This window comes from Littorina saxatilis, linkage group LG1, assembly GCF_037325665.1.
Source record: "Littorina saxatilis isolate snail1 linkage group LG1, US_GU_Lsax_2.0, whole genome shotgun sequence".
NCBI lineage: Eukaryota > Metazoa > Mollusca > Gastropoda > Littorinimorpha > Littorinidae > Littorina > Littorina saxatilis.
This window is the reverse complement of record NC_090245.1, coordinates 73,418,848-73,439,876: the sequence shown is the minus strand read 5'-3', so window position 1 is coordinate 73,439,876 and position 21,029 is coordinate 73,418,848. Positions and strand designations below refer to the sequence as shown.

Here is a 21,029-nt window from a genome sequence, read left to right as displayed (position 1 = left end):
TGGCTATAGTTTGCTTTTCATGACACATCCATTTCACGTCATAAAAAAAAATTCAGACAACGACTTTTCCAATCACATAATCAAAAAGAAAATAACTGAAACAACAAAAAAACAGACTAAAACAAACAAGCAAAGCACCTGATGATAAAAGGTGCCAAAACAAGCAACTCACATGAGGACCCATGAGAGAGAGTAATACAATAGCCTCATTGCGGCAGCTGCTGTGAACCTTTAAATACAAACACACTGTTAACAGTCATCATCAGTAAACTCTTATGTTAATAACATCATCAGAATACAAAACATACAACAACATTAATCTTGTGTACAATATGCAATCAATGCATGAGCACCGTGATATTAAACAACATATGTATCTCATTTCCCCATTGCTTCTGCCAAACATTCTTTTAGTAATTATATAACTCAGTACTGAGTACAATTAAGTTTGTTTAGTTTTGGTCACTGCAAAGCATACTTCTCAGGCCTTGACAGACATGAGACCAGCAAATGTTCAAAAAGTAGGAAAGTGAGCCGGGGTCCAGGGGCAACGCCCCGGTAGGGGGTTCAGGGGGGCTTTGCCCCCCTGACGGAAAATGAATGTTAGAATTATAAAGGCCATTTTGGGGCCTCTCCTGATAGCAACAAATGAGATCATGTCTTTTTAAAAAGCTATAAAACCCACAAGAATAATATGTTTTAGCATTTTAAACAAAAGTGTGATTTATAACAATCACACACACACACAAAACTTTGCCCTTATTTTTTCAGTTGCTAATGAAAGATGAAACACCCGACTACGTTCTCATCAACTAATTTCGGTGGTGCACTCGCCCTATCGCAAAAAGAAAAAAATGACAAAAGTTCGTTTGCATTTATTTTATAGAATTCTCGCGACCTGGCGAAAAAAATGTCGATGCACCTCTAGCCCTATGTATCTGCTAGTGGTACCGGTCAGTATCGTCCACAACCAACCACTCAAATCGACGTACTTTGCCGTAACCTGACCCTGGGGTCCGGAGCCAAATCGCCGACCGGATTTTTGAGTGGGCGTGGTTTGCAGCGAGAGTTATCTTTTCCTACCTTGCCCCATGCATAGATGCTACACCAAGTCCGTATTTCACCAAGCAGTGGCCGTTGTCGCACCACGTGCACACGGCCTGACCGGGAATGAATATCTTGGCGATACTGTCGCCAATGAGCTGGCGCCTTTCTTTTTTGTTGATAGTGACAGTCACTTCTTCTGACAGCCAGTTGGCTTTCCACTTGTTTTTCACACTTTGGTGGTCGATCGTAAGAGCTTCCACAGCCGACAAAACAATACGGAATCCAGACGCCATGATGCTACCTTTTTCACCTTCGGCGTTTGGAGATCGGCAGCCAATCAAAACAACCCACAAACCGCCATCGGTGAATAATTAAGCCCCGGCGATAATCGTCGGAGATCGACAGCCAATCAAATGCGACCCATGATACTACTATGGGTTCACGCGAGTGCTGGGGTGCGAATGCACTGACTTCAGACGCAGACAGCTTCAGCTGAACGGTTCATACCACCACCTATGGGTTCACGTGAGTGCTGGGGTGCGAATGCACTGACTTCAGACGCAGACAGCTTCAGCTGAAGGGTTCATACCACCACCCCCCTCCCCCCTTTTTTCTCAACGAATTTGCATCGATCTCAAGAATGGTCTGTGAGCTAAAGAAAATATCGTAATTCCGATAAAAATCGGACCAGTCCCATGTCTGCCTTGATCCTCGGTAAAAAACACTGTCTCTGAAGAGCTGACGTACCATACAAAATATCTCATACAAAATCTCTCTCTCTCTCTCTCTCTCTCTCTCTCTCTCTCTCTCTCTCTCTCTCTCTCTCTCTCTCTCTCAACTGAACCTCAAGTATGTACCTCATTATTATGCTGTACATTTTTTTTTTAACAAAACATTAAAGCAATAAGAATTGCGAATGAGGGTGAGGGGACAAAAAGTGATGGGAAACACTATAATCTTCGAGAATAATACATTATTTTGGTACTTTGTTGATTTTGATGTTACGATAGTAATACAACTCGAAGTATAATATGAGCTATAGATATATTTATATAGATATATTTATATCAGACAGATATAAATACACACAAAACATACTGGACCATACTTGTCTAACAAAAAAGTACAGAATGAGTAACCAGCCAAACAAACTAGCAAAACAACCAAAAGCATACATAATACACAATTACATCACTGCAAAACTTCATATACCTATACAGACTACCAGCTAGAATGACCACTTTATCTCTTAGAAAACACTGCTGAAAACGAGAATTAATGGTAAAACCTATACTAGATTGATGTGAAGAATAATTTCTTGGGCATACACAACCAATCTAACGACAGAAAAACTCATTTTCCCAGTCGCAGAAAACCTGGACCTGAGCTTTTAGTGTAAGAATAATTCAACATCGTATGTGCAATAATCATTCTTTTCTTTCATTTATAACAAAATCAAAACAAAACCATTGAAATGCTCATTGTCCCAGTCATAGGAAGCTTGGGCTTGAAGTTATCAGGGGAATTATTTCGCTTTTACTTTACTTCTGTTTTTGAGCAGTTGTGACAGAATGTGCCTCTATGTGCAGGATTCAGTTTGTTGAATTCTCCCTTGCCCTTCTACACAAAATATTATGGAAATATGCTGAATTTTCCTCTGACCAATATAGAGGCTAAAGGTACACATTAACCACACAAGCAAACGAACACAAAAACCATCATACAGAATCAAACCATCAAGCAAGCATCAACAACACTAGCAAAACCGGACCAAGTCTGCATGAGTGGACCAACACACACTTCTAGCCAGACCACGCACACAACCAACGCTACATGCGGCAACCTCAACCCACTGACCTCGGAATCAAGCTCACTGTCAAGGTCACTGACACTGTCGCACTGAGAGGAAGCGGCGCTGTGGTTGTCAGCGTTGTTGTTATGGCCTTTGTATGTCAGACAATGATGGGCATACGGGAATTGTTGCAGGGACACACGTACTGCCTTGCCGCTACCACCACCACCACCCCGGCTTCCTCCTCGCCCTCTCCCCCCTCCTCCTCCTCCTCCTGCTCTGCCACCACCTTCATCCCCACCACCTTCTGTCCGACCACTGAGCCATCTGCCACTGCTCTTCATGTTCCCGGAAGCGTTGGCCGTGCGGTTTACCCCCGAGGACCCAGAGCCAGTGTTCGCTGTACTGGCGGTGCTGCAGGAGTCAACAATGTCGTTGGACAGTGCGTGGTTGGCCCCGAAGTAGCGGTCCAGTAGTTTGCAGTAGTACATGCGATCCTTGGGCCTGATCTGAGGGGGATTGAGGCGCCAGTGGCAAAAAGACAATACACACACAGCCTGACTGTCTGGTCTGAGGGACATTGAGCTGCCTGCCTATCAGTCTGATTTGAGGGTGGCTAAGGTGTCAGTGGTAAAGAGATTAACACACAGCGTCCAGGAGGTGCTACTCTGTGAGCTGCATGCGCTCTTTACCCAAACCACATACAACCAAAGCTTGGAAACAGATATATTATATACACTGTACCATGTAAGGGAAGTACATCTGAAACTATGAAAAATGAGAAGAAATGTGTTGCATCATGTTGAGCGCTATACAATACAAACACATGTCCTGCTGACAAGTATGCCAGATAATGGAAGGTGTGGAGAAAAGGGAGGAGAAGGGGATTGCAACTGGGTTTACTGACACAACAATTGATGATCTTTAAGGATTCATAATTCGCACAGAAACAACACTCAAACAGCGAAACAAACACCTAAACAATCAGCCCTAACAATGTACACTTACACTTTCTTGCTAAGCACCACAGCAACTAAATCCAAGCACAAAATGTGATAAAACAAGGTTCAAGTTGCAAGAAGGGTTTGGCAGGTTTAACTGGACAGAGTGTCAAAATATGCAGCCTACAACAAGTATAGTACATGGCAATTTTGTGGCCTAGCTTGAATATAACAACCTTATTTGAATAATTCAATTTGTGATTGTACAATGTATTTTCCAATTTCTGAGCCTCATTTCTCTTCAATCCCATGCTTTGTTCTCATTGAACATTCAAAATAAATGTATTGTAAAACCCAAAACAGTAGCTATAACTATACATAGCATATGACTCAAACTATATCATCCACTTTGACAATGCAATATCCGAAGAATAAACAACTGTTCATGCCCCAAAACTAAAAGTTAACCTGTCTCATAACGGTGCACTGTCAGGCCTTTCTCAGCCAAAAAAAAAAGTGGTCCAAAGGTCCTATCATTTACAGCCACCTACCACCATTAGTACCATGTAGTTCTTCTCTCCTAAGGTTAAAGGATACACAAGCTGCAGACATTTAAGTCTTTGTGGTCAAATCAGATTGTAAGGTACCTTCTGTCTCATGTCAACCAACATGTAAATCACCAAGGATTCATCTAGGCTTTTCCTGTAGGGGCGACCACCCCCAACCAGGCGCGTTCACAGGTGGCGGATAGTGTGATGGCCTTCAGATATGGAGGTTAGCTGCGAAATAAGCCAGGCTTGCCAGGACGAATAAGCAGTCGCGGACCAACTGGCGGTGCTTCCAACAGGAGGGGGCGGGGTAACAGGTGGCACTGTTACACCCAAGAAATACCCCAGGTGTCCAATGACGGGAGCATCATGCGAACAAGAGCCGCATTTTAAGTTCTAGCCCTGGGGAAGGTCACCTCAGATAAACAAACCAGCCAGCTATGGCCAAATAGCCGGGTAGACTGGACTCGACAGCCCTGTAAAGCCACCAGTCTAGGAGAAGGATCACTCCGATATAAAAACACGCTGAAGCCGGATGAGCTGGGCCATGTATGGCGCATAACGACAGCTCAACGCATCAACGCTCATATGACAGACGACATCTAGGCTTTTACATGCACTAAGTCATCCTTTAATTTTCACCAAAAATGAAAATGTCAATAGCCTGGCTGTATTCGTTGTATAGTGGGAATGTTTTGCTGACTTGAATGTGTACATAATGACAAAGGATCGAGTCAGTTACAAATTTAATTCAGTAAATACATTCCTTCTTCTTTTTCTTCTTCTTCGTTCATAGGCTTAAACTCCCACGTTCACTCATGTTTTTAGCACGAGTGGATTTTTACGTGTATGACGGTTTTTACCCCGCCATTCAGGCAGCATACGCCTATTTCGGGGGAGGCATGTTGGGTATTTTAGTGTTTCTATAACCCACCAAACTCTGACATGGATTACAGGATTTTATCCGTGTGCACTTGGTCTTGAGCTGGCGTGTACACACGAAGGGGGTTAAGTCACTGGCAGGTCTACACATAAGTTGACCTGGGAGATCAGAAAAATCTCCACTCTTAACCCACCAGGCAGCAGCGAACGGGATTCGAACTCACGACCTCCCGATTAGGAGGCCAACGTCTTGCCACTGCGCCCGTCAAAAACATTCCAACTATGCACAGCAACTGAGCTAGCAACAAAGCTGTTGATATTTGGTGTGGGTCCAAGTGGAAGAATACTCTTATCCTATGTAAAAACCGTAAATTAATGCAGATCTCTGGTGAATCCTGGTGATTTACAGGATGGTTAAACACAGGAAGGGAGGTATATCTTTAAAGCCTCCTTAAAAGTTGTAGAATAAGAAGTTATGTGTATACAACAATTATACGTACATATTGTTTATACTTTACATGTATTACTGTAGGATTTTCATCCCTCCACAAATTGGAATGTTATCGATAAAACCCGATTGGAATATGCTGTTTGGAGTGCCATCCCGGATGTTAGAAAGTTATAATTGTGCTTGAACAAATATATTCTTACGATTTGGGTTATTGTCTTGATATCATATACACAATACATTCCAACATAAATGTGTACACAGCAAACTGAAATGCATTGCATTGTGAATAACTTCAAACGTTTTAGCTGAAAGTCTAATTATCTCAATAGAACGGAGCTTAATGAAGGCACAGTTCACCCATGAAAGAGTGAGGGAGAGGGAGAGGGAGAGGGAGAGATTTGTTTTGACATTGTCATCCTAATCTTGATTAATATGAGTTGACTATTTGCGCCTCCATACGGTTTAAATAATGCTGTGCATAAAAGGAGTATGACTGTTTGATGTTGTTACGTGTTATGTTGTATGTTGTAATGCTGTGATACACCACACCCGAGCTTCTCGTCTTGAGATAATACAGTTTTCTATGTCTATGTAAACAATTTGACTCACCATCTCAGATTGGCCAGGCTTTTTTTTAATTTTTTTTACATGGGATAAGACCATAATATCCCTCTACTTGGGCACATACCAACAATCTATGGCCTGGGTGCTCTCACTGTGCTGAGTGAGAATGTCTTGATGAATTAAGTTCTTAATGACAAATCTTTATTTTTTGAGGTTAACAAGAACAAGCATAGGTACGCTTTTTTTGCATCTGGCCCTCGCCCTAAAGACGGGACGGACTAAACTATTTTTCTACAACTATCAGTGGGGGGGGGGGGGGGGGGGGGGAACCAGCAACAACATACAGACACTAAGTGGCTTTTCAAGAAATAAATTCACACAAAAAAAGCTCACTCTAGACAGGAAGCCAAGTTGATTTTGGGAATGTGTCCAGGGGGAGGGATGTCCTTATCCCATGTATCTGTATCTGTGACAATACGTTGAAAAAACACTTCTGGCATTTGATCAACGGATGTAAAAAGCCAGGTAAGGATGTTTTCACAGGAAGGACTGTCCCTTCAAAAGTGAGTGTGTATTTCTCTACTAAGTTTGAACTGGTTGTAGAAACAAAGCATGTCAAACTTTTTAAGTATCAAATTAAAAACTTAAGTCAATATGCTTAAATATTTGCTGCAAGTGTTATCTTCTGCATCTTTTTTTTAAATTTGTAGGTTAAGTCTGTATTTACCAACTTAAAGTTCTATCTTGACAACTTGGCATTTTCAAACGATTTTAGCGTTAAATGAGGACAGCCATTTTGCAAATCAGTCATTAGTTTTGCTTCTAACTCATTGTATATATGTTAAAGGCATTAAGTGAAACCAGGCATTACGCATAATGCCTAAAATGTTCAGGCATTACGCGTAATGCCTGTGACCACTTAGGCATTACACGTAATGCCTAAAAATACCAGGCATTGCACGTAATGCCTGAAATTTGACTCTCAAAATTACGCTTATTGAAGCAATTCAGGCAATACACCCATTTTTTAAGGACAAAGTGTTGACAAAATGTCATGGTGTAAATATAGTAATTGACATTCAATCAAGTGAGCTTTGAAATGAATGCACATTTTATTTTGTGATTATGAGTGATGGTTCGCAATGCAAAATAATGTATTTCTGACATAGCGTTCACCACAGTTTGAATTTCACGTAAGTGTGAGTGCATGTCACAATGGAAAGCCGAGGTCCAATATTTCCAGTCGAGTTTTCACCAGTTGCTTATTTGTCACCATGGAGGATAATGAAAAAGAACAATTGTTTACTCGATGTTTGTTTGAACATTAGGAAAAGGACGGCAGAAAGTTGCTCCCGAAAGCTGTGTACTTCAGAACAATCGAAGAAGTAAAAGCTGCCTTCCAGAAAACGACAAAGTCACGTCATGAGTATCATCTCTTGGGAAAGTAAGTGATGTGTGGTGTTTGTCAAAAACAGATTTGAGTGATGGTATTCAGCTCTACGTCTATCGTGAAACAATACTGAAACCGGGTTATCTCCAATGCTGTCTCCGATAGAGTAATTGACACATAATTATAATGTCAAAGGGAGGTAACAAAAAAGGCTTAGTACACTGACTGTATCGTTCTTGCTGGAACAAAAACAGCCAATAAGAAAATTGCGTTGTGTTATCTCACATACCGGGGCTGTTGAAAGCTACGATATCAAATTATTATTAATGTTCGCTTGAGAAACACTGTGACTGTGTAAATGGGTTTTTATTTTCTCATAAGGAAGATTTGTTATTATTATTCGACGTAAGTTGTTCACGATCTTTAGTAGTTTGAATGTAGCGCTCGGGTACATTGACATGTTGTTGTTTTAGTAAGATGAATTCAATCTGGACCCTGACCCTACGTGTTATAATTATATCCGACTCGCTGCCGAGAATTATGGTACATTGTTTATAACCTTGATAAACTCATGTCCTGTTATTGCCATTTGCTTTAATTTTCAGATTTGAGGTATTAAGATGCGGTGACATCGAAAGGCTTGTACAGAAAAGGACTGACACAGCTGAGGAATCTATTCTCTACTATGCTACCTTAGAAGAAACATACGATATCGTCAAGAGAGCGCATGTGGCCACAGGGCATGGCGGTCGTGATCACATGGAGAAGGAGTTGCACAAGAAATACGACAACATACCACGCCACGCGATAGAACTTTACAAATCTTTGTGCGCAGAGTGTCAGAAGAAACGAGCGAGAGTCAAAGGTGTTGTTGTTCGACCGATTCTATCAAACGATATTCAAGCATTACACGTAATGCCTGGTTTTGTTTTAATGCCTGTAACAGGTTTCAGGCATTACGTGTAATGCCTGACAATGATTTTCAGGCATTACATGTAATGCCTGGCATTTTAAGGCATTACGTGTAATGCCTAGTGGTCACAGGCATTACCCGTAATGCCTGAACATTTCAGGCATTACGCGTAATGCCTGGTTTCACTTAATGCCTGTAACATATATATGTGAAACTGTCTTCTGCACGCCAGACCAATTCAGTCTAGGCAATACTCCAGGATTCAAGCCTGGAGTTTTGTATAATACCATTACACCATTTCAGGTTTCTGAAAGATCCAGTCTTTTTATTGTCCTTCAGAAGATCATGTTCCCCCTGAAAGCCTACCAGTAGTGGAAATCAAGTATTTGAAACTAATTTAGTTATAATTAAATCACAAAGCAACACGCCAAGAAAATAATTTTGAAACAGACTCTTGGATAAAAAAAAAGAGGGTTTTTTAAAATGTTAATAAGGGAGGCCAAAGTATGAAAATCAATTTAGCAATTCAAAGCTAGGATTTATTAGTAAAATTGACCATTACATATAAACTGGCCAAAATGCTTTTCTAGCTCTTTGGCTGGACAGACAACACTGATCAGGTTACACAATCAGACCAGAAATACAAAACATGTACAGTGAAAGCGTGTATACATGCAGACAATACATTTGTCACAGTAATACGATACAACAAACCAACCAACCTTGACCGATGTATATGACCTCTGAATATGCTGAAGTATAAATTTTAAGAGGCAAAGATAAATGAGGTACTTTCAGATTTTATCAGTCACGATGCCTACCTTTGCCAACAAATATGCAATTTGCTACCAGGGCAATTAAGACAGACAAGACACATTTCAGAGGGATGGCATCTTAGTGCTGTTTACTGTAATTTGTTTAGGAACACACTCGCAGAACACCTTCTAGAATTGACAATACTTATAAGCCCAAAACCTATAGCAACATGGGACTAGTCCATTTTTTGAATTCAACAAGAACATCCATGAAAAATTCATCAAACATATCAAATGAGGGACAGAAATTCAGCAATTCCACAACACATTTAACAAAGCACACTGCTTCATATCCATATCAGTAGTCCACCCCTTCATGTTACACTGACAAAAGCAACCATCGCCCATACAGACATCACACCCCTTCATCAATTGAAGCACAACCAGGCAAGAGGTGTACAAGCATATTTTATTCTACAATACACACACATACTATTTAGGTTATTGAGGGGTGCGATTAGGGGACATTATCTGCACACACTTGCCTAACCAAATAAATGACATTCAAAAAGGTTTAAAGCAAATTTGATCCATTGAGCATAGTCTCATAAATAACAAAACAATGTACAACAGGGTACTAGCCTTTCAGGTGGCAATCAACATAAAGGCTAATTTTGAGCCTTCACACACAGATCAGCCTATACCCACTCTCAAACCTATCATACCCCTTCACCCATGGTAAACGGTAAGTTAAGTTACACTTTTATAAAGAACTTATTAGCTTCAAAACGAAAGTGTTCTACTTTCCTCCTTCATATTTTAAGCTGCAAACATCACCCTACAAATACAAATCACATGCCTACTCACCAGAGAAAGCGGCTGAGGTTTTGGGTCTGGCTTGACAATGCCCACAGTGCCCGGCGTACAGTGCAGCAGACGGTAGACGTGTTCCACAATGCCCAGACCTCGCACCAGGTTGTCACGCTGCAGCAGGCCACTGATTCGCTCCAGCTCCTCCTCCTCCAGGATATCCATGGGAGTTTGTGTGTCTACCGCCTCTTCGCTGTATCCACGGTCCTGTAGGGGCAGAGGGAAAGTCAGTGCATGTGATCCTCCACCAAAAATCTCCACTAACATCTCTTCACTTCATCTGTGATTTTGCAGGCGAAGAATGAGGAGTAAAAGTAAACAATGTCCTTTCACCCCAGCATCTAACACCTCTTCACGGTATCCAAAGGTGGAAAAGAAAAAGTCATTCGCACATGCAATCTCCAAAAGCTCTCCTGCCCAACGTCTTTTCATTATAATCCTGGTCCAAAAAAGTGTAGACAAAAATACTTTCCTCTGACAATCCCAAAGAAGAATTATGATCCAACACAACCATATGCTCCTAGCATCATCTCTGCCCTATTAATTCCTGAAGGAAAAAAATACTGAAAGAGATACTTGTAGAAACCAATAAAATAAATAATACAAATAATGAACACCTCCTCGCAAACCACTGGCTATAATCCTGTAGTTACGGAAAACTGAGAGATAAAACAAATAAGACCTCCTCCGAAAGCGGCGTATGGCTGCCTAAATGGCGGGGTAAAAACAATCATACACATAAAACACACTCCTGCAAAAAACACGAGTGTACATGGGAGTTTCAGCCAATGGACGCAGAAGAAGAAGAAAACAAATAAGACTGACTTGCTTTTGAAAAGGGGAATCAAAATTGACAGGGACTTGCCATTCTTCAGTGTAGTGACAGACAATATGACGGGCACTGTACACTTGTAACACAGCCTAGTTTGAAAGACAAAGTGAAGGACAGTGTAAAATGTAACACTCAGCCTGTGCTTACATCATGAGGGGAGTGGGATGTCAGGCGGGGTTTGAAAGGTATGGTGGGGTTTCGGTGCCAGACTGGCCGTTTTCGCCGCCACGTGGGACTCTCAGGCCTCACCCCTCCCTCCCCTCTCTTTCCTTTTTTCAACATCAGCTCCATCTTTTCTTTCTTCCGCAGAATCTCCTCTCGTTGTTGTCTGCACACAAATACACATCAAAAAATTAGCTTCAGTCAGCTAAGGCCTAGAAAATTCTGACCGCTACACGGAGTGAGAATCAGAAACGAGTACCAGAACTCACAAGAAAGAGCAAACTTTGCATGCTTGTGGTTATTTGTTTGAGCGTAGCAATTCTAAGCTTGAAAGCATAACAGTTGGCAGCTCTAAATATATTATTCCCATATTCATATCATATCCAAAACCATATCTGGCATTACTTACACATGCTTTTACCTAAAGTAGGTCAACTTTGCTGCAGCAATTGAAAATTTTCATCTAAATTTTAATTTGATTATATACTTACCCAACTCACATACAGCAATTTACTCCAGTTTAGTGCTAGGACGCTGAATAGCATCGCCTTGGTAACAAGGGGAGGTCACCCTAAAAAAGAGCTACCTTGACCCCTTAACATGACAAAGTCACGCGTGACTTCCTGACCTTGCCGCCATCTTTGAATCATTCAATCGAAAGCGAACATAGAAAAATTTCCCTCTTTTTTAGGAAAAAACCCCCATAAAAACCCCAAAAGCGGGGCAGGCGGGCGGGTATCAACTATGTGAGTTGGGTAAGTATATAATCAAATTAAAATTTAGATGAAAATTTTCAATTAAATTACATTCTTATCCCAACTCACATACAGCAGAATGCTAATGAAGGAGGTGGGAAAACAAAATTCCACTTGTCCAGCAGCGACAAAGGCTGGTAGGGAGCTACTGCCACCATGACGAGTGCTGGCCACATCTCGCAGGTAAAAGTTGATGAAAACGCCCTGCGATTTCCAGTAGGCAGCGTCTAAGACCTCTGCCAGCACGCCTGAGCGGAGGACTGCCAGAGAAGTAGCCCAGGCTCTGGCTTCATGAGTTCTTGACAACTTCATAGGAAGGACAGAATGCCCAATCCCAACTTGTCTGTGCCACCACGCATACGCTTGTTTAATAAGCGTAGAGACCCATCTTACCAAAGTGACCCGCGACAAGTCCTTGCTCCTTTCAGTGTCAACTGAGATGAAGAGCAGTTTTTGGTCCCTAGACCTAATGGGCGTGGTACGGGATAAGTAGCTGGTAAGAGTACAAACAGGACAATTGACCATATCAGGGTCACCAGACGCAAGAATCCTACTTAAAGGAGGAATGCGAATAACAGAGGAGGACAGACCTTGTTTTTGGTTTTGGCAAGGAACTCCGGCCGAAATCTTAAAACAAAAGAGCCATAGCTCTCAAAAGAAATATCCTTAGCCAGGCCTGAAAGAGCGTGCACCTCACCGCCTCCACGGGCAGAGGCTAACAAAACGAGGAACAAGGCTTTACGAGTCAAGTTAGCTAAGCTCGCTGAAGCTAAAGGTTCGAAATCCGAAGAGGCTAGAAACTTGAGTACCAAAAAATAAGTCCCACGCGGGAAGAGGGGACTTAGCCTTCGTAAAACCAATCGCTGCCCCCTTAAGAACACTAGCAATTACACCGCCCAGGTTAATGCTATGCCCTAATTGCTTCAGAGTAGAAGAAATGGCTGAGCGCCTGACTCTCAAAAAAAGAAGGAGCCAAGCCCTGAGCAGCCAAACACGAGAGATGATTTGCTACATGCATAGAGCGAGGTGAAGTAGCAGTAACTCCATTCTCCGAGCACCACTTTGTCCAAGCTGACCAGTGTGACGCATAAACAGTGCTGGTCGATTCCCTGTGGGCCTTTTGGACAAAGCCTAAAGTAGCGTCTGAGGAGCCAGAACGGCGCAGCGACCTAGAAAGAATGGAGGGCCGTCTGCGAGGCGAAGGAGGACGAGGAACCAATGTTGGCTGGGCCACCAAGGGGCCACCAACACCAAGCAAGGCTGTCCCCGCTCCGCCTTCCTGAGAACCTTTCCCAAGAGATGAAAAGGGGGGAAAGCATAGGCTCAGACGCGACCAGTTTACTTCGAGGGCGTCTGTTTCCCTCCCCTCTGGGTCTGGAAAGGGGGAGATAAAGACCTGAAGCCTGCAGGAGAATCTTGTCACAAACAGATCGACTGTAGGCTTGCCGAAATGCCACCCAGACGTTGTAGGACCTGATGAGTCAGAGACTACTCCGTGTGCATCGTACACTACGGGCGACTGAAGTAGTCCGCAAGAACGTTGAGTATGCCTGGGACGTACTTCGCTGACAACAGAATAAGGTGCTGGCTGCCCCAGGCAAGAATCTGACCTGACCTGACAGAAAGAGCGAGAGACAAAGTGCCTCCCTGTTTGTTGAAATAGGCCGCCATGGTCGTGTTGTCTGTGCGAACCCCAATTTATTCGTTCCTGACCATAGACAGAAACGATTGGAGTCCCAGGAAAACAGCCTCTAACTCTAGGGCATTAATGTGCCCCCCACTCTGCGTCTCGTTCCACAGACCTGACGCAGTGTGAACAGAAAGATAGGCACCCCAGCCCTCCATAGACGCGTCTGTGAACAGAAACTCGTCCGGGGGGGGCAAACGAAATTGGCACTCCCTGTGAAATCCCAGGGAGCAGCCACTGCCTCGTTGTGTGCCGACACCAGCTTTCAAGAGAGACTACTGTCTCCCAGCCCTGAAGAGAAGGCTTCCACAGCGAACTCAGAGCAGCCTGAAATGGCCGCTTGTGGACTCTGCCTAAGGGCACAAGAGTGGCCATCGATTCCATTTGGCCAAAAAGAGAGGTCAGAACACGAACAGCCGCTCTCTTTATCAAGGACAGAGTACGAAACAGACTTTGCAACCTGTCCACCCTTCTCTGTGAAGGGCGTACCCGCCAAACGACGGTGTATGTCTTTGCATGTGGAAGAAAAACAACCCCAATGCTAAAAACGTCTGTGCCAAACCTAGGCTTAGCCACATGATGGTGATTAGTTCTTTCCGTAACCTCTTAGAAAGAAAAGCTGAAACTAAGGAATTCCTGCGAGTCCTTTGTGCTGCGCAGCGAAAGTCGCTGACAGAAGCCACTGCCTCAAGAGGTAGGCTTAGCCGGAAAAGTTCCGACTGAGAGGTTACGCAATGGCTCAGTGAGCCTAAAAATTTAGTCAGAATGTGAGCCCATAATTTGGACATGTTCTGGCGACTTGTCAGAAACCAAAGCTTATGACCCTGATGAGAAAGCGCAATTCTGTAAGCCGTAAAAGCTGAGAAAGTTTTAACAGCTTGCCTTGTTTTTCACCACAGAGGCAAAAAACAAAAATTGAGGCCTTAGCAACTTCACCCTAGAAGGTGAAAAATAAGAGGTATGCCGCACCAAAGATGGGCGTACATACCGCGAAGCTGCCTAAGGCAGAGGGTTTAACCCAATGTGTGTTTGCTTAGCTCCGCATCTTGCCTAAATAAAGGCCAAATGTGGCCAGCCGACGCAGATCACAGCTTCTCCCAGAAGATGGACCACAAAAAGCAAAGAGCGGAGTAGATCCGCCTCTTGTTTGCAACCTGAGCCAAGCAATGTGCCAAGAAAAGCGCTGGGAGGCTCCGCTGTTCAAAAGACTTTAGCCAAAGCAGCTAGAAGCGACATGACATCCTTCTCCCGTGCGTCACGACGAAACTCGAAGTTAACAAGAGCAGAGAAGATAGAGCTCTATAAAAAAATCTTGCAAAGTTCCCTAAACAGAGGATAACTTGAAAAGATCATGTGCTTATTCCCCCAGAGACAAGAAAGAGGACTCAGTATAACATACTGTTCTACTGTAGCCGTCTTCCCTACCAGAATAGTGACAACTTTCTCTACCGCATCGTCACGAAACCTGAATGGGTCTAATGACGACGCGATCAATCTCGCCAGAGATCTCTGCAAAGTCTCAGAGAGAGACGATAACTCAAGCAAACGTAAGCCAGTTACTCCAAAGACAAAAGAGAATTCTCCGAAAACGGGACTACTCTGTCTCTGCTGCATCATCTTGCCTAAGGACTGCAAGTTCCGGAAAAGTGGAACGAGGCAAGGCAAACGAGCCAATCAAATTGACTGAATTATGCAGCAGTGTAAACCTCTTAGCCAAACCAGCAGGCAAAGCTGAGGCTAAAAACAAAGAAGCACGGTAAGGCTGCGCTGAATCAGGAGCCAGACCTTGTGCTGTTAACCACGGTACAGCGTGAAACGCACCGCCATACTGCCCAGTAGTCAGTAGCATAGACAGCTCAAACGCTACCAACGGGAATTTCCGAAAACGGGAATTTCCGAAAACGGAACTGCTGTTTCCAGTCCTTCGCAGAACGGGAATCCCCCAAAGCGGAAGGAGGTTGGGCAACAAGTGTTGCCGCACCCTCCTCGAACTACCTTGAAGTAACTTCCGCCGCCAAAGCCAGTGCTAGCGGAAGTTCAACCAGTACACGGAAGTTGGCATCTTTGTCAACCTGAACAGAAGCACCAAAATCCGACTCATAATCCCGCACATCCGTGCAACAAGGCAACGAACTTCCGCCCTGACTACAATAGTCAGGCGAAGCGTCACCCAGAAGAGACGACACACGAGGGATGCGATACCCAAGCAGTGTGTCCCTAGGGACTGCTTTCCTGCCCAGAGGGCGGAAGCGGGGAATGTCACCCCCTCCTCAAAATACCGTGAAGCCACTTCCTCCGCTAAAGCCAGAGCTTGCGGAAGCTTAGTCGGTATGCGGAAGTTGACATCTTCGTCACCCTGGACGGAAGTGCCAAAATCCGACTCGTAGTCCCTCACTTCCGTGAAGTCAGGCAAGACACTTCCGCCGTGACTACCATAGTCCGACGAAGTGTCGCCCGGAAGAGACGCCCACGAGGGATTTTATACCCAAGCGGTACGTCCCTAGGGACTGCTTCCTGCCTGAAAGGCGGAAGCGGGGAAAGCTGTGAAAGCTGTGCTGCCGCACCAACCGCTCCTCTAGGGAGTGTCGGAGGACGCACTTCCCCTGTTCGGTCAGAGACCGAACGCGTGTCTGGACTTTTCCCTCGATCTAGACGTTCACTCAATCGGAACGACGTAGACCTAGGGCCTAAGCTTTCGCGCACACGAACCGGTGTGGCTACTCTCTCCAAACACGCACTTCGTTTTGGCCGGAGAACCCGGTTACTGGCGAAGTATAAATACCTTGATCGTCGTCAGTCCAAGAGGCCTGGGAACGCAGCAGGGAAACACCACGGCTGCCCTCAAACGAGGCGTGAACGTCGGCGGACGTAAAAGTGGAGGAAGGCGGACACACACCCTGGCAAGGGAACGCACACCTCCCACACCGGAAGGCAAAAACACATCTCAGCCTTGGTAGACGAAAACTCGGCTGAAAGAGAGGATATCTAAGCACTCAAGGAGTGCAAAATAGCATAAACATCCTGCTTCTCGCTAACAGGGCCTGAACCGGACAAGACCGGTGAAGCAGCTGAAGGCAAACTAGGCATAGCCGGAGAATAAGGTAAGTCTATCGCACATCAAACGAGGATTTAGTCAAGGATCTGTGACTTTAATCAAAGCTTAACATGCCGAACTCTACGACTTACGAGAAGGCTTCTTTGTGGGAGAAGGCTCGGCCACCGACTTAGCATTTTTATTCTTTCCTTATCCGACATGGCGAACGGAAAAAATGTAAACAAAGCTAAGTATTCGACCAAACCTAAGTCACAAAACGATAACAAACGACAAAAAAGCTCACCCAAACACACAGTAGGAGTAGAGGGACCGTGTGCAAGTACCAAGGCAGGGTCTGACAAAGGCAGAAGTCAGACAAACCGGCTGAAAGCCGGAGCAAAATCAAAACACGTCTGTAGACACAGATCGCTGGAGAGTGAATGATTCAAAGATGGCGGCAAGGTCAGGAAGTCACGCGTGACTTTGTCATGTTAAGGGGTCAAGGTAGCTCTTTTTTAGGGTGACCTCCCCTTGTTACCAAGGCGATGCTATTCAGCGTCCTAGCACTAAACTGGAGTAAATTGCTGTATGTGAGTTGGGATAAGAATGTAATTTAATTCAACATACATGTCCCAAAAGCTAATCTATCTGAAGCTGTTACAAAAACAGAATAAGCTGGCCCTTTTACTTTTCTTTTCTTTTAAGGGAAGGGGTAGGGGGGGGGGGGGGGTTGGATATAAGCAGGAAAATCACAGCCTCAACTTCTGTGTGCATATTGTGTTTGTCTTATGCATGTAAAATCCATGAAGAAAGCACTGACCTGGCCAGCTCTGAGCGAGCCCTGAAGGCAGCAGTCTCCTGGAAGAGTGTGCCGCTGCTGTGGAAGAACTTGTCGTACTTTTCACAGCCGGGGATAGGGAAGATGCGTCGGAAGTTGCCCATGTGGTTGCTCTCATAGCGCTCTAACTGTTCCAGGTACTGCTGCTGGGCAACCTCCAGTTCCTCCCTGGTGTCACACACCAATCAACAAACTTATTTGCTGCAATATTTTTCTGTTTGTACGGGCTGATGATGAATTTTTTTTTTTTACCATAATACAAATGGCCTTACAAATTTTATATGGTCTTGCATCCATATGTAACTATTCAGGTGTGTGTATCTGGAAGCATGCGTGCGTGTGTGTGTGTGCGTGTGTGTGTGTGTGCGTGCGTGTGTAAGACATCTTTCAGACCAGGTGAAAATGGCCTTCCCTTCTATTGTTCCTCAGGATAGAGAGATACTTGAGATAAATTAACAGACAGGAGAACATAAGTCCTTTGCTTGGAAGAGTCCCACCACAGGGACCTTCAGTTAAAGGCATCTCTGTTTAGTGCTTGTGGCACTCACTTGGTTTCCTTCTTTGTGTTTTTGCCCAGGAGCCTGTCTTTGATCCGGCGCCTTTCTTCCTCCAAGCAGCGCCTGCGATCCACAGCGCCAAAGTTGATCAGACCCAGCGTGTCCCAAATCAGAGTGCCCTTGATTTCCCTGTCTAACTGCGCATCAGTGCCGAAGCTTGGAGAGTGGTTCACCTGTTACATTTAAAAAATGTACAAAGATCAGCAATCAGTGACCAATAATCTCAATCAAATGAGGCACAGAGCTGTTCTGAGAAACAAAGGGACGTAAGCGCTCTAAATGCATACGACACGTGCAACAAGAGTAAGTGAGAGTTATGTGGAACCAATCTCCAGGCACCTGTGAGAATAACAAACATGGAAATGAACAAGCGACTTTTATCAATCAATCAATATCAATATGAGGCTTATATCGCGCGTATTCCGTGGGTACAGTTCTAAGCGCAGGGATTTCTTTTTTTTTTAAATTTTTTTCTTTTTTTCTTTTTTTTTTGGTAATAACTCGAAAATTTTTAATTAAATTTTGATTTAATATAATATACTTACCCAATTCTTATGAATGCATTGACTTTAGTCCCACATGCTAGATGTCGAAAAACCTCTCAAATTACCTGCCCTTAGTAGGGTGGTAACCAAGCTAAAAGCGACGCCATAGCCGTTGCTATGGCCTGACCTTGCTCGGTTACCCATAACACCCTGCGCACCACGTGAGCGCTAGCATCCGTCATGTTCATTCGAGACTATTAGTCAAACAAACCCCCAAGGACATAATCCAGCGGGGACGGATGGGAGGGTATTAACTATAAGAATTGGGTAAGTATATTATATTAAATCAAAATTTAATTAAAAATTTTCGATTTAATCACATATTCTTACTCCAATTCTTATGAATGCAGATTCCTCCTAAAGGCGGAGGGAACTTACTTATGTCCTTGCAAGCACCTGCCCTGCAGCCACCAAAGCCGGCAAAGCACTGGAGCCATCCAGTCGCGTGCAAGAGATGTCACGAAGGTAGAAGCTGATGAAGACATCGTCTGACTTCCAGTAAGCTGTCTGCAAGACATCGCTTAATCGCCCTGAACGTAAGACGGCCACAGAGGACGCCCAGGCTCTGGCCTCATGTACTCGAGCTGATGTCAGAGGAAGGACTGAACGCCCCCCCCTCTCCTGCGAGAGCCACCACTCATAAGCTCGTCTAATGAGGGTCGCCACCCATCTTGTAAGGGTCAATTTCGATATGTCCCTGTCATATTTCGTGTTCAATGAAATGAACAAAAGTTTTTGGCTTTTGGCCCTAACCAACTGAGTGCGAGCCAAGTAAGACTTCAAGGCCCTAACTGGACAGTTAGCTAAGTCCGGATCGTGCGAAGCTAGGATAGTCCCAAGCGGGGGGACCCGGACCACGGGCGGGGATTGGCCTGGCTTTTGATTTTTCGCGAGAAAACCAGGCCGGAAATGAAGCGACATTGAACCATCGCGCTCGAACGCGATGTCTTCCGACAAACCCGACAAGGCATGTATCTCACTGCCTCGCCGAGCAGTAGCCAGAAGAAGCAGAAAAACCGTCTTGCGTGTTAAATCAGTCAGGCTAGCAGCCTGCAAAGGCTCAAACGCCGCAGACCGCAAAAATTCTAAAACCAAAAATAAGTCCCATGCCGGGACAGAGGTCCGTCTCTGCGCTTCCTGGAGAGCGGCCCCTTTGATCACACTAGCAATCACTCCGTTAACGTTAATCAATCTGCCTATCTGCCTCAGCGTAGCAGATATAGCAGAACGTCGGACTCTCAAAGCAGAGGCCGAACTGCCCTGAGCAGACAAAAAAGAAAGATGATTTGCCACCTGTAACGAGCGCGGGGCCACGGCATTGACCCCCGTCTCCCTACACCACTTGGCCCAGGCGGCCCAATGGCAAGCATACACAGACGCAGTCGAGGACCTATGCGCCTTAAAAACCAAATCCAGCGTAGAGTCTGAAGCGCCAGATTTCCGCAGTTCCGACCTCACAGTCTCCAAACGTGTAGGCGCAGGGCCTGCGGGTCTCTGTGCGGAATGCCTGTTCTTGGCTGAACGAGCTCTCCCCGCACCAGATTTAGAGGGATCGGAACCCCTTTTGCCAGCAACAGCAGATCTGGAAACCACTGCTGGGAAGGCCACCAGGGGGCTACCAGCAGCAGGAGCTCCGGACGATCCAGCTCGGCCTTCCTCACCACTCTGCTGAGTAGAGGAAAGGGAGGATATGCGTAGGCCTGAAGGCCGCTCCACGAGATCTCCAACGCATTGCTTGCCCAGGCTTCCGTGTCCGGAAAGGGGGACACGAAAATGGGAAGTCTCTTTGAAAATCTCGTTGCAAATAGATCGATCATGGGCTTCTCCACCTGTGCCCACAGGCGTTGGAGCGCCCCGTGAGTGATCGTCCATTCGGTGTGCAACACCTGAGAGGACCTGCTGAGCGCATCCGCCAGAGCGTTGAGCTTGCCCGGCAGGAACTCTGCTGAAATCATGATCCGATGCGAGTGGCACCACACCAGAACCTCGCATGCCCTGTCTGACAGGGAAAACGACCGAGCTCCTCCCTGCTTGTTGATGTAGGCAGCGACAGTGGTATTGTCCGTGTGCAACCGGACATGTCTGCCGCCCACCAGAGGGAGAAACGCAAGCAAACCGAGGGAAACAGCCTCCAACTCCAGGCGATTGATATGCCAAAGACGCTGGGCCTGAGTCCAAAGACCGGAGGCCGCCTGGCCCCCGATGTGAGCCCCCCACCCAGCCATAGACGCATCCGTGAACAGATCTATGTCCGGAGGGGGCAGAGAGATGGGGACCCCCTGAGAGATCCAGTCTAGATCCAGCCACCGAGCCGTCGCGTGACTGAACCATCCCTGCGTGGAGACGATTTTGTCCCAATCTTGCGAAGCCGGCTCCCAGAGAGAGCTGAGCGCAGCCTGGAAAGGCCTCTTGTACACCCTCCCTAAGGGAACCAGAGTTGCCATAGATTCCATTTGGCCCAGAATC

At 45.1% G+C, this 21,029-nt stretch overlaps 1 protein-coding gene across 11 annotated transcripts in view; it reads right to left on the bottom strand.

The window, feature by feature from the left end:
* Positions 1-21,029, bottom strand: part of LOC138978299 (tubulin polyglutamylase ttll6-like) — a 97,266-nt gene that overhangs the window by 20,002 nt on the left and 56,235 nt on the right. For 5 of the 11 annotated variants that reach the window (XM_070350983.1, XM_070350991.1, XM_070351009.1 and 2 more), the window contains exons 11-16: positions 18,010-18,191; positions 17,444-17,629; positions 11,133-11,313; positions 10,151-10,360; positions 2,905-3,348; positions 173-229 (exon numbers count right to left, since the gene is read on the bottom strand). In XM_070350983.1, the coding sequence (XP_070207084.1) occupies positions 173-229; positions 2,905-3,348; positions 10,151-10,360; positions 11,133-11,313; positions 17,444-17,629; positions 18,010-18,191 (1,260 nt within the window). Of the gene's footprint in view, positions 1-172; positions 230-2,904; positions 3,349-9,250; positions 9,281-10,150; positions 10,361-11,132; positions 11,314-17,443; positions 17,630-18,009; positions 18,192-21,029 lie in introns of all 11 variants that reach the window. The other 6 variants (XM_070351035.1, XM_070351047.1, XM_070351063.1 and 3 more) reach the window with 2 other exon arrangements.